This window comes from Salvelinus fontinalis, chromosome 3 (assembly GCF_029448725.1).
Source record: "Salvelinus fontinalis isolate EN_2023a chromosome 3, ASM2944872v1, whole genome shotgun sequence".
NCBI classification, from domain to species: Eukaryota; Metazoa; Chordata; class Actinopteri; order Salmoniformes; family Salmonidae; genus Salvelinus; species Salvelinus fontinalis.
In genome coordinates, this window is record NC_074667.1 from 23,661,545 (window position 1) to 23,674,991 (window position 13,447).

Sequence of the window (13,447 nt, forward strand, 5' to 3'; positions counted from 1 at the left end):
TATTACATTGACACCCCCCCATTTCTTTTGTACACCGCTGCTACTTGATGTTTATTATCTATGCATAGTCACTTCACCCCTACCTACATGTACAAATGACCTCTAACATGTACCCCCGCACACTGACTCGGTACCGGTACCCCCTGTATATAGACTCGTTATTGTTATGTTACTTTTTATTATTTATGTTTATTTGGTAAATGTTTTCTTAACTCTTCTTGAATTGCACTGTTGGTTAAGGGCTTGTAAGTAAGCATTTCACGGTAAGATCTAAACTTGTTGTATTCGGGCGCATGTGATAACTAAAGTTTGATTTGATTTGAAAACCCTCACAAACTTTTACAGATGCACAATTGAGAGCATCCTGTCGGGCTGTATCACCGCTTGGTACGTCAACTGCACCTCCCGCAACCGCAGGGCTCTCAAGAGGATGGTGCCCAACATATCACCGGGGGCAAACTACCTGCCCTCCAGGACACCTACAGCACCTGTAGGTGCATCAACTACCCTAGCCACGGCCTGTTCACCCCGCTATCATCCAGAAGGCGAGGTCAGTACAGGTGCATAAAAGCTGGGATCAAGAGACTGAAAAACTGCTTCTATCTTAAGGCCATCAGACTGTGAAATAGCCATCACTAGCCGGCTTCCACCCGGTTACGCAACCCTGCACCTTAGAGGCTTCTGCTCTATATACATAGAATTGGAATCCCTGGACACTTTAATAGTATAACACTAGTCACTTTGATTAGGTTTAAATAATATTTACATACTGTATTCTATTCTACTGTATTTTAGTCAATGCAACTCCAACATTGCTCGATCTTATATTTATATATTTTTTTATTACATTCTTTTACTTTTGGATTTGTTTGTATTGTTGTGAATCATGTTTAGATACTACTGCACTGTTAGATACTGCTGCACTGTTGGAGCTAGGAACACAAGCATTTCGCTACACCCGCGATAACATCTGCTAAATATGTGTAGGTGACCAATAAAATTAGATTTGATTTGATTTCGACTCCTTTCAGATCAGTGTGAAGATGAAGGAGATGAGATGAGTAAAGGATGTCATCTCAAGACTATTGAGATACACCCATGGTCTGTGATTGTCAGTTGCATTGGTCCTTCAGTTGGTCTTGTGCACAAGAGGGAAGTACATGCACATGACACATGCATCTGACCTTCTTCTGTGTGGTTTTACGGGGGACTACATCATATTATGGTCTATTGCAGCCACCTACTTGGTGGGGTGAAAACTGGGAAGCTTTAATGCCAAAAAAGGTGTAAAAGGGGAAGGGTGATAACATAATATATTCCAAAAAACATAAACGAAACAAAAAATGTAACCAAAAAATTCCACATTCTTTACATGTTGTCATGTTCTCTTGGTTGACAAATATTCATTATGGGCTGTAGTGCATCCACTACCATCTCCTCAACCCAAGTGTCACTTGTTCTATCAATTCTTTTAATTGCCCGCCCAATCTTTGGCCACCTCAACCTCTTTCACCCTTATAGGGCACTCCACAAACTCTGGGTCATGATCCCCACCACAATTGCAACACGGCCGTTCTTCACTCCGATTTGTGTACACTCCCCTCGTCTGCACACACTTGAAACATGGCCAAATCCTTTACAGTTTTTACATTGTAGTGGTTTTGAGACAAATGCTCTTACCTCATATACCCTAAGTGCTCACTATCAAAAATGATATAACTGACATGCTTTCTTCCTTTTCTCCATCTACCATGCGGGTCAAGCGATGAGCACTAACCACACCTGGGATTCACGATGCAAGGTTTTCCGCCTTAACTTCCGTCGACACCCCTGGGATGACTTCCTTAACAGATGCTCAACTCCGGAGTTCGAAGCGCGATACTTCAGATGACACGATTCTTGTGAGGCCCGCTGTCCTCGTCCTCTATTCCTCGGGCACATAATTAATTATTAGGACAAGCCCGCTCCTGGTCACTCGGATTGATTTCACTTTTCCAGGCAAACGATTCACCGTCTTCATGACCCCAGATGGATCTCCCAGATAAACATCCTTGTTAAAAAAATTGCATCCCAATAAGAAATGACCCCTTGTACGACATACACTTATCATACCCTTCCATTATCGACACCTTCTTCTTTTTCATTCCATTCTTCGACTACTACTGTTGTCTATTCATCTTCTCCAACTCTGCACTTCTCGTTTCAAATTTGACATCCACTTCCACCATGATTCCTCGTGGTCCTAGACCTACTATCGACGCCGAAAAAACCATGCATGTAACCAAAATCTACAGGTGTTTACTTGGTTTTGCGCATGTGCCGGTGAAATAAATTTAAAGACAGTACCGGTGTGATGAAATAACTTGTGCTCCATAAACCACACCCCAGTGGGCAGAGGCATGTTGCTTGTTCACTGGGACACATTTTACTACGAGAAAGACAGATAGCCCTCTCATTTTACAATGGTCTACGCTAGTTGACAAGACAGACCTGCTTGACATTCCCTCTCTCGTCGCCCTCTGTCCCTCTCTCTCTCTCCTTCTCACAAATGAGGCTGCTCCCTGGCCGCGAGCAGTGGAGCGTCGAGGACAGACTTGTGGGAGCTCAGTCAGTCAGTCTGTGCTGAACCTCCCCCCCGAAAGAAAATGTATTTCAATGAACACAATAGCATTTTCATTCGTTTATGCAACTGTAGGCTATATGTGCAAAATAATAAACACTAAAACACCACAATTCAAGTGTTAAAATCCATTAAATAAACAACATCGCAAGGACCATTCATTATTAATTTGTTAAGGGCAGGTCTTAAGGAATTAATTTATGAATTAAAAATTCATTTCAAACGAACAGAATGTCATATTTTGAGTTTAAATATATTACTGTGCTTTGAGTGTTGGAGTGCATGTGGGGAGCAGATGTAACAGCAGTCATTCTGCCCCCAAAAGTTAGATTTTGAAATATAGCTCATTTGTCAGAGTTGCTTGGCAAGCATAGGTGATTTGGAAACTGCAGAATCTGCTCTTTCTGATACTATATAGACATCAAAACGTCTTACCTGCTTGTGACACTGTAAGAGAAGTAACTTTTTGGCACTCCATTTCATTTCCCTGCCTCTGTTGTTCCATTCCAAACTGCGCTGTTTATCAGATGATTCATATACAATCTAACAATTGATCATATTCTTACCCATTTGGACTATAGTCAATTTAATGTTGTCTTTAGGCTAACTCTATTATTAGTTATTAGTTTATTAGTTTCGATGTAGTTTAGATTTTGTTTCAATGGGCCGTCATTAGCTGCAGCTGCCTGACAGGCAGGGGGGAAACATTGATATGTCCTCATAAAACTGCTTAGAACACATATTATGTTTGTTATTAAGATTCTAACAACAATAGCGTGTTAGACGTGTTTAGCAAAAGTCAAGGACGAGTGGGACATAACTTTAAAAATGACAGGGTAATAAAAAGTGCATGTGTTTTGAGTCAATATGACGCTCTCTGCTCTCCTAGTGTTAAATGGTTACATTTGTGGCCGCCTCGTCACTATCCCCTGGTCCCTGAGCCTAACCTACTACCTCCTGGTCCCTGAGCCTAGCCTACTATCTCCTGGTCCCTGAACCTAGCCTAGCCTACTATCTCCTGGTCCCTGAGCCTAGCCTAGCCTACTATCTCCTGAGCCTAGCATAGCCTACTATCTCCTGGTCCCTGAGACAAGCCTACTATCTTCTGGTCCCTGAGCCTAACGTACTATCTCCTGGTCCCTGAGCCTAGCCTACTATCTCCTGAGCCTAGCATAGCCTACTATCTTCTGGTCCCTGAGCCTAGCCTACTATCTCCTGGTCGCTGAGCCAGTGAGATGTTGCCAAGCCTATTGGGATTATTACTGTTATAGGGCATTATGTTCCAGCCTCATAGTCTATTAATTACCGGCATATGGTTTACTATGTGTAGGTCTATGTGAGTTGCATGTTAAATGCAAGAGTCATGGATTTACATAGGCCTATAAGACTATTTTGTCTCTAATGCGAAATCACATGTTAGATGGTTTGTTGTGTGCTATCAATTACAGTCGGGTATACGATAGGTTATGCTTTTATGATGATTTGAGTGCCCAAATGTTGACCCTTCTCGTTTATAAATCGATCTGTGGACACCATAGATCGAAATGGCTTACGATACCTCGTACGGGTCCGCTTTTCATGGTCAACTTTTCCTTTGAACCGTACTCCAGGTCGCAAGTTTTCAGTTCCCAACTTTCTTCCTTCCCACCATTCTCAGGCACAGCAGCAGCTGCACCTTCCAGACCCTCCGCTATTTCTCCACTCTTCGACTCACCCTTACCCTTACTTACTCGTTTTATTTTATTATTCACGAAAAACAGGAGGTGTATAAACCGGAGATGTAGGTTTCCTTTTTGGAGATCTGCTTCCGATTTTCCGCCATCTTTTTTTAGCTCGTCTTAACTACGCATTAGTCATCACGGTCATTATTTTTCTTCTTGTCCTCCATCCTGCTCAAATTCTTACTTTTCCGCTCATTTAGCAGCATTTTGCTGTAGTCCGCTCTGATTAGATCTAGCTTGCTTCGTGGTATACCACTCAGGTGTTTATGAGATGGACCCCGTACGGTTATAGTTCTAGACGCAGGGAATTCAGAACACAGCCTTTCCTCTCAAGGTTAAAGCATTTGGCTGCTGAAGTACAGCAGTGTTTATGTACCTTTAACTTCTTGCGACTATAGGGGGTGCTGTTTTCTCATTAGCATAATTTGCATTACAGATTAAACGGCTTCCTACTCAATTCTTGCTCGTACAATATGCATATTATTACTATTATTGGATAGAAAACACTCTCTAGTTTCTATAGCCGTTGGAATTTTGTCTCTGAGTGGAACAGAACTCATTCTACAGCAATTTCCCTGACATGGAGTCAGATTTCACACATTTTGGCCCCTGATCTGGAGTCAGTTTAAAGGCCACTGTGAATGCTATGAGGATACAGACACTGCTTACGTCTTCCCCTGGATGCCTTTACGTGATGACGCTTTGAATGGTATCGATTGCGTAATCACAGCCACTATAAAACAAAAAAACGTGTAGGTAGGAACTCTTTTCCAGCTGCGCCGGACACCGCCCTGCTCTTTTTCCAAGCATTAGTGTAGCCAGTAATATTTCTCCGGTCATGTTTTTACCCGTTATAGGTGTTAACAGCATCATAAGGTAGTTAATTTGAACCGTTGTATAGCAATTTATATCCTTTTAGTGCGATTTTGAGGCATTGCTTTGTTGTGCACTTTGACGCGCTGGGCACATTTCGGGGTCCCGGTCGTACGTTAGTGGGCATTTCGACGGACAAGTGGACATCTTTCGACCAAAAGAAGATTAGACCCAAGAAAGGATTCTTTGCCCAAGATTCTGATGGAAGAACAGCTCACAGTAAGAACAATTTATGATGATAAATCGTGTTTCTGTCGAAAAATGTTAAAGCTTACGCCGCCATTTTGTTTTGTATAGCTTCGCTTGGCGCAACCTGTATTGAAAAGTAAGGATAATTTAAAAAATGTAAATCAGCGATTGCATTAACCTGTCTAGGATCAGCGTGGCGCTAGCGGCACACCCCCCCCCCCCCCCCCCCCCCACTGAAAAACCAGTGCCGCGAAATTCAAAAAAAATATTTTTTTTAAATATTTAACTTTCACACATTAAAGTCCAATACAGCTAATGAAAGACACAGATCTTGTGAATCCAGTCAACATGTCCGATTTTTAAAATGTTTTACAGGGAAGACACAATATGTAAAGATGTACATCTATTACCTAAAAACACATTAGCATAATCCACCATCTTTTATTTGTCCACCAACACCAGTAGCCATCACCAATTCGGCTAAACTAAGATATTTATAGCCCCTAACCAACAAAAAAACTCATTAGATGACAGTCTGATAACATATTTATGGTATGGGATAGGTTTTGTTAGAAAAAAGTGCATATTTCAGGTAGATGGCATAGGTTACAATTGCACCCACCGTCACAAATGGAATAGAAAAACTACTTAGAGCAACGTGTTTACCTGCTTACTAATCATCAAACATTTCGTAAAAATACACAGCATACACGAATCGAAAGACACAGATCCTGTGAATACAGACAATGTTTCAGATTTTCTAAGTGTCTTACAGCGAAAACACAATAAATCGTTATATTAGCATAGCACATAGCACATAGCAGCCCAGCATTGATTCTAGCCAAAGTGAGCGATAAAAGTCAACATCGCCAAAAGATATTAATTTTTTCACTAACCTTCTCAGAATTCTTCCGATGACACTCCTGTAACATCATATTACACAATCCATATAGAGTTTGATCGCAAATGTTTATATTTAGCCACCAAAATCATGGTTAGACAATGTGAAATGTAGACAATCTGGTCAGAAAATGTCCTTGCGCCACTTAGACAGTGATCTACTCTTATACATAAATACTCATAAACGTGACTAAAAAATATAGGGTGGACAGGGATTGATAGACAATTTAATTCTTAATACAATTGCGGAATTACATTTTTTAATTTATCCTTACTTTTCAATACAGTTTGCGCCAAGCGAAGCTACGTCAAAAAACATGGCGTCCTAAGCCACTAAAATGTTTCGACAGAAACACGATTTATCATAATAAAAATGTCCTACCTTGAGCTGTTCTTCCATCAGTATCTTGGGCAAAGGATCCTTTCTTGGGAGTAATCGTCTTTTGGTGGAAAGCTGTCCTCTTGCCATGTGGAAATGCCAACTGCGTTCGGGATGAACTGAAAAGCGTGCCCAGCTATTCACATCGTTTCAAAAATAAATGTCCCAAAATCGCACTAAACGGATATAAATTGCTATAAAACGCTTTAAATTAACTACCTTATGATGTTTTTAACTCCTATAACGAGTGAAAAGATGACCGGAGAAATATAACAGGCTAAACTAACGCTTGGAACAGGAGCGGGTCGGTGTCCAGCACGCGCGTTACGCAGCAAGGAAAGACTTGCTAGCTACAGGGTTTTTTAATTTATAGGGCCTGTGAACGCGCAATCGACCCCATTGGAATCGTCATCACGTAAAGGCATCCAGGGGAAGACGTAAGAAGTGTCCGTATAGTCATAGCAATGACAGTGCCCTTTTAACTGACTTCAGAACAGTGGCCAACATTTCTCAAATCTGACTCCATGTCAGGGAAATTGCTGTAGAATGGGCTCTGTTCCACTTAGAGACAAAATTTCAACTCCTATAGAAACTATAGACTGTTTTCTATCCAATAATAATAATAATATGCATATTGTACGATCAAGGATTTTGTGGGAAGCCGTTTCAAAAATTACCCAATTAGCATAAATAGTCTAAACAGCGCCCCCATCCCCAACAGGTTAAGAACTAATTTGTCTTTCGATTCCTGTCAACCCTGTATTTTTTAGTCAAGTATATGATTAGCTATTGATTAAACTAGATCACTCAAAGATGGCGACCGACATTTCCAGGCTTGTTTTGCTACTATTTTCATTGTATAACCACGTTTTTTTATGGCTAAATATGCACATTTTCGAACAAACTGTATATGTATGTTGTAATATGATGTTACAGGAGTGTTATCTGAAGAATTCTGAGAAGGTTAGTGAAAAAATGTATATATTTTAGCGATGATATGATATCGCTCTCTTTGGCTAGAATTAGTGCTCAGGTAACGTTTGCGTATGTGGTATGCTATTTTGTTTTCGCCGTAAAACACTAAGAAAATCTGAAATGTTGTCTGAATTCACAAGATCTGTGTCTGTCCATTGCTATGTGCTGTGTATTTTTAAGAAATGTTTTATGATGAGTAAATTGGTAATACACGTTGCTGTCTGTAGTAATTCTAGGAGCTTTGGTGAGATCTGTGATGCTGGCTGCAATGGCAAACTATGATTTATACCTGAAATATGCACATTTTTCTAACAAAACCTATCCTATACCATAAATATGTTATCAGACTGTCATCTGATGAGGTTTTTTCTTGGTTAGTGGCTATCAATATCTTAGTTTAGCCGAATTGGTGATAGCTACTGGTGTTGAGAGAAAATGGTGGACAAAGAAAAATTGTGATTTTTGCTAACGTGTTTAGCTAATAGATTTACATATTGTGTCTTCCCTGTAAAACATTTTAAAAATCTGAAATGGTGGCCTTATTCACAAGATCTGTATCTTTCATTAGGTGTCTTGGACTTGTGATTTAATGATATTTAGATGCTACTATTTAATTGTGACGCTATGCTAGCGATGCTAATCAGTGTGGGGGGGGGGGGGGAGTGCTCCCGGATCCGGGGTAGAGGCTCGTTAGAGGTTAACATATTTAGCATTTGCCCTCACCAAGAAGAGGTAGTAGTTGATTATCCCTGGGTAAATGGGCAGATGTATAATCATTTAAAATACATTTTAACCATGTGGTTTTCATTCCATCTTGTATGCATACTTTTAGCTATCGTTCGTATCCTGTGCACAATGTAATTGTCTTGGAACTACTCTGCATGATCTGTTAATTGAGAAACAATATTTGTGCAAGAATAATAAATAAACAAATAGGAGAAACCCACTTGTACAGGACAAAGCACTTACTCCCAAAATAACTCACCACTGTAAGTACATAGTCATATAAAATCAATATGGAGAGAGAGTGAGCAAGAGAGAGAGCTCTTTATTGTAAAAAATGTGAGACTCAATGGGGTGTGATGAATGTACAATCACACACGACCTCAGGCTTCTACGCTGTGTAGAGCAGGAACTGAATGTACTGAACATACATCTAGTTTCACCACACGTTATTAACCACCATCATTAGTGTGATGATAGATCAAATGAAGATAGATCAAAATGATCGATGTGAACGAAATGAACCAGTTGTCATTGTCCTGAAGAGCTACTGGGGATGCAGGCTTTCGTTCCAGCCCAGGACTGCCACACCTGATTTAACTTAGCATGGTCCAGATTGAAGATCATGATTAGTTGATTATTTGAAACAGGGGTGTTAATGCTAGGCTGAAGCAAACGCCTGCACACCATGAATGGGATTTGGAGACCCCTGGAATATACCTTGATTTAATAGAGGCATGATACGGTGATAATGTGTATTGTGTTCTCTAAGCTTTTGTCGTGCAGGGATGTTGGGACAATATTTGATCACAACACAAGACAAAGGCTGCTGTGTGACAGGTGTAATGTTTCTTTGCACGTTCTATACACAAGGGGTCGCTGCAGGAGAGATGGGAAAACAATAGACAGTCAGGAAGGATTGCGAAATGTAATGGACACAGAAATGCCTACAACACTTTAAATTATTTATCCATAGGGGTACATCTTTTCAGGGATAAATCACTTAGATAAGACACAGATTTTCACAATCGTACTATCCACATCTGTTGAAGTTATTTATTGTGATACATTTTGTACACATGCTTCTCGTTACATAAAGGACAACATCATTAAAAAGCATGACTCAAAAGGCAATTAGATGAGCCAGTCGAGTTGCATTTGTCTGAAACATCTGTAATGTCTTTAAGAATTTACTGACACACAAAACATCTCCCAACAGCATACAAGCAAATCCCCTCCAAAATCCCCAAAGTGCCCTTCAACTTAATTATCTTCATCCGCCTGTTGTTTCTTGCTGAAGTTTTATCCGCATAGCAGATGGTGCATCTTAAACAACAACACATCGCTTCAACAGAATACCAGTGGCTACCTTATCTTTCAAAGACTTGTCTATAAGACTGAAGCTCTTGGTGGAGGAAGCCTTTGTGGCGGTGAAGTTATAAAGGATGATTAGTCCATGAATTAGCCATGTGTTTTAAGGGAGCATCTAAGGGATGGTCTAATAACTGGATGTGTGGGGATAGGGGATATGAGGGAGTGATGTCTTTGTTTGAGAGATGTCCCAGGCTACTTTGGCCCTCTGAATGATCAAGAAAACAAAAAAGCCCACAGCAAAGCTGGGTGGTATTCATTAGTTGCCAAATGGGAAACAAACGACTGAAACAGGGAGGGACTACCTGAAGATGTCCAATAAGAAACACTATTTTTCGTGTTACTGTTCTTTAGCAATTATTTTGCTAAGGTTTCACAGACAGGGATTTTTGACCCTTTTTGTGATTTAAAGGCACAGATGTATAACTTTTGTTTCCAGTGCCACCCCTGGTTGGTCACTTTTTCTGTTCACTTTTCGGTTGTATAAATGCTCAGTCTCTTCACTCTTTCTCCACTCAGCTGTCTTCACGGAGGTCCCTCATGACACCACAACGCATAGCGGTCAGGATGTGGAGATGGCCTGTTCATTCCGGGGGGCGGGGCCCTCCTACTCCCTGGAGATCCAGTGGTGGTACATGAAGAACCACAGAGACTGGCCAGAGAAGCCCGCCTGGACCTCCAATCAGGTGAGCCGCTGAGAGGAAAGGTCGGAGGATCGGGGAGAGGTACGGTCGGTACGGTCGGAGGGCGGGACTTGCCTTTTAAGAGGAGAATGTTTTTGGCCATTGGGTGTTTGAGTGACACGTGAGTCAATGATCCGAGTTACTGTTAGAGTAGCAGTGGTTGTGTTAGCTCAGGACTTGATGAGCACAATTAAACAATGTAGATCCACCTACTAAATATTAGTAACTGTCAACCCTGGTTTGTCTGTTGAAAGGTTACAAATGGAGCCCCGAATCACTACTTGAGATACGTGTCGGTGTGTGTATAACCTCCTCCCAACCTCCTAGTGTCCATACAATATTCATTTGAGTTATTTTCTTGTTTCATAAAAGAGTAGCCCTGTATCTGATTATCATTATCATCCATATTTGATTAATTCTCAGCTAAGATATTTATTACTTTTTAAATGTATTCTAAATGTACAGCAGTCGGGTTTTAGACCAGGTCATAGAACTGTCTCTGCTGCATCCACAGTTATAAATGATGTTGTTAACTGTATGGATAAAAAGCAACATTGTGCTGCTGTAACGGTGTTCCTCCTCCTCTTCAACCGAAGAGGAGGAGTAGTGATTGAACCAAGGCGCAGCGTTGTGAAATGACATGATTTAATAAAGACACGACAAAAACAACGAAGACAGAAAACGAACTATACTTGAATTAACTAACAAAATAACAAAACGATGTAGACTGACCTGAACCATACGAACTTACATAAAACACGAAGAACGCACGAACAGGGAAAAATAGACTACACAAAAAGAACGATGTACAAACAAACAAACCGAACAGTCCCGTATGGTGCGACAAACACTGACACAGGAGACAACCACCCACAACGAACACTGTGAAACAACCTACCTAAATATGACTCTCAATTAGAGGAACGCCAAACACCTGCCTCTAATTGAGAGCCATACCAGGCAACCCTTAAACCAACATAGAAACAGACAACATAGAATGCCCACCCAAACTCACGTCCTGACCAACTAACACATACAACAAACTAACAGAAATAGGTCAGAAACGTGACAGCTGCCTTCTTCATTGACTTGTCAAAGGATGTCGATACTGTTGATCACTCACTGCTAATTCAGAGGCTTTCCTCAATTGGCCTAGACCAGGCTGCATGTAACTAGTAAAAAAATACTATAGAGATAAAACTCAATGTACAGTACATTCTGAAAATGTTTAGACCCCTTGAATTAAAAGATTTTTGGTGCGTTACAGCCTTATTCGAAAATTGCTAAAATAGTTTTTTCCCCCTCACCAATCTACACACAATACCCCATAATGACAAAGCAAAAACAGATTTTTAGACATTTTTGCAAATGTATGTTTTTTTAAATGAACTGAAATATCATTATTTACACACATTTTCAGACCCTTTACTCAGTACTTTATTGAAGCACCTTTGGCAGCGATTACAGCCTTGAGCATTCTTGGGCATAACGCTACAAACTTGGCACACCTGTATTTGGGGAGTTTCTTCCATTCTTCTCTGCAGATCCTCTCAAGCTCTGTCAGGTTGGATGGGGAGCGTCGCTCCACAGCTATTTTCAGGTCTCTTCAGAAATGTTTGATCAGGTTCAAGTCCGGGTTCTGGCTGTGCGCTTAGGGTCATTGTCCTGTTGGAAGGTGAACCTTTGCCCCAGTCTGAGGTCCTGAGCGCTCTGGAGCAGGTTTTCATCAAGGATCTCTCTTTACTTTGCTCCGTTCATTTTTCCCTCAATCCTGAATAGTCTCCCAGTCCATACTGCTGAAAAACATATCCACAGCATGATGCTGCCACCACCATGCTTCACTGTAGGGATGGTGCCAGGTTTCCTCTAATTGAATTTACCACAAGTAGACTCCAATCAAGTTGTAAAAACATCTAAAGCATAATCAATGGAAACAGCAAAGTGTCTGAATACTTATGTAAATAAAATGTAACATTTCTAAAAACCTTTTTTCACTTTGTCATTATGTGGAATTGTGTGTAGATTGACGAGGAACATTTAATACATTTTAAAATAATGCTGTAAGGTAAGAAAATGTGGAAAAAAGGCAAGGGATCTGAATACTTTTCGAATGCACTGTATATCTAGTGGTGTTACATCAGGTTTCCTGGATATTACAAAAGGTGTCCTGCAGGGTTTGATTCTGGGTCCTGTACTTTTTTACATTAACAATATTGACTTATGTACAAAATTGTAACCTGCACTTGTATGCCAATGATACTGTTGTGTATACTATTGTCCCCACGGTTGACCAGGCTCTATCTGAACTACAGTGCGCCTTCATTGTATTACATAAAAACTTTATTGAGCTGAAATTAGTACTGAATGCAGGTAAAACTAAGTATATGTTATAAGTCTGAAAAATAAGTCTGATTTAAGCATACGTACTTTGGATATATCCATATCGATTGTGTCTGTGTGTAACGAGTGTGCTGAGAGTCGGGAAGCAAGTTCAGGGAGTGAGGGTTTTATTAAATAAAATGGAGGTGAGTGTCATGAGGTGCAGGTGCACGAGACAATGGTGACAGGTGTGTGGGATAATCAGCAGCCTGATGACCTTGAGGCCGGAGAGGGAATATACGTGACAGTAGCCCCTCCCTGACGCACGGCTCCAGCCGCAGGACGCCCTCAAAGGGGACTAATCCGGGGATCAGGAGCGGACTGGTCACCCTTGCTGATGCGTGAGAACCTGTCACGCCAGGAAAACCTGTCACAGGAACCTGTCGAGTCAGCTGGGGCGCGGGAACCTGACAGATCGGTTGAGGCAGGGGAGCCTGGCGATCCGGCTGAGGCAGGGGAGCCTGGCGATCTGGCTGAGGCATGAGAGCCTGATGAGCTGGCTGAGGCAGGGAAGCCTGGCGATCTGGTTGAGGGCCTGTAGCAGTTCCCGGACCCTTCGTCAATAATTTAATTAAAAAACACTCCCTGTTGCTTCCCTTAGATGAGGTGTTATTCTGTAACAAGTGCGCTGAGA

The 13,447-nt window shown here is 41.2% G+C and overlaps 1 protein-coding gene across 1 annotated transcript in view; it reads left to right on the plus strand.

Annotated features, from left to right (window-relative positions):
- Positions 1–13,447, plus strand: part of LOC129841404 (V-set and transmembrane domain-containing protein 2-like protein) — an 84,296-nt gene that overhangs the window by 59,502 nt on the left and 11,347 nt on the right. Inside the window, exon 2 of the mRNA XM_055909668.1 lies at positions 10,271–10,437. Coding sequence (XP_055765643.1) covers positions 10,271–10,437 — 167 coding nt within the window. The remainder of the gene's footprint in view (positions 1–10,270; positions 10,438–13,447) is intronic.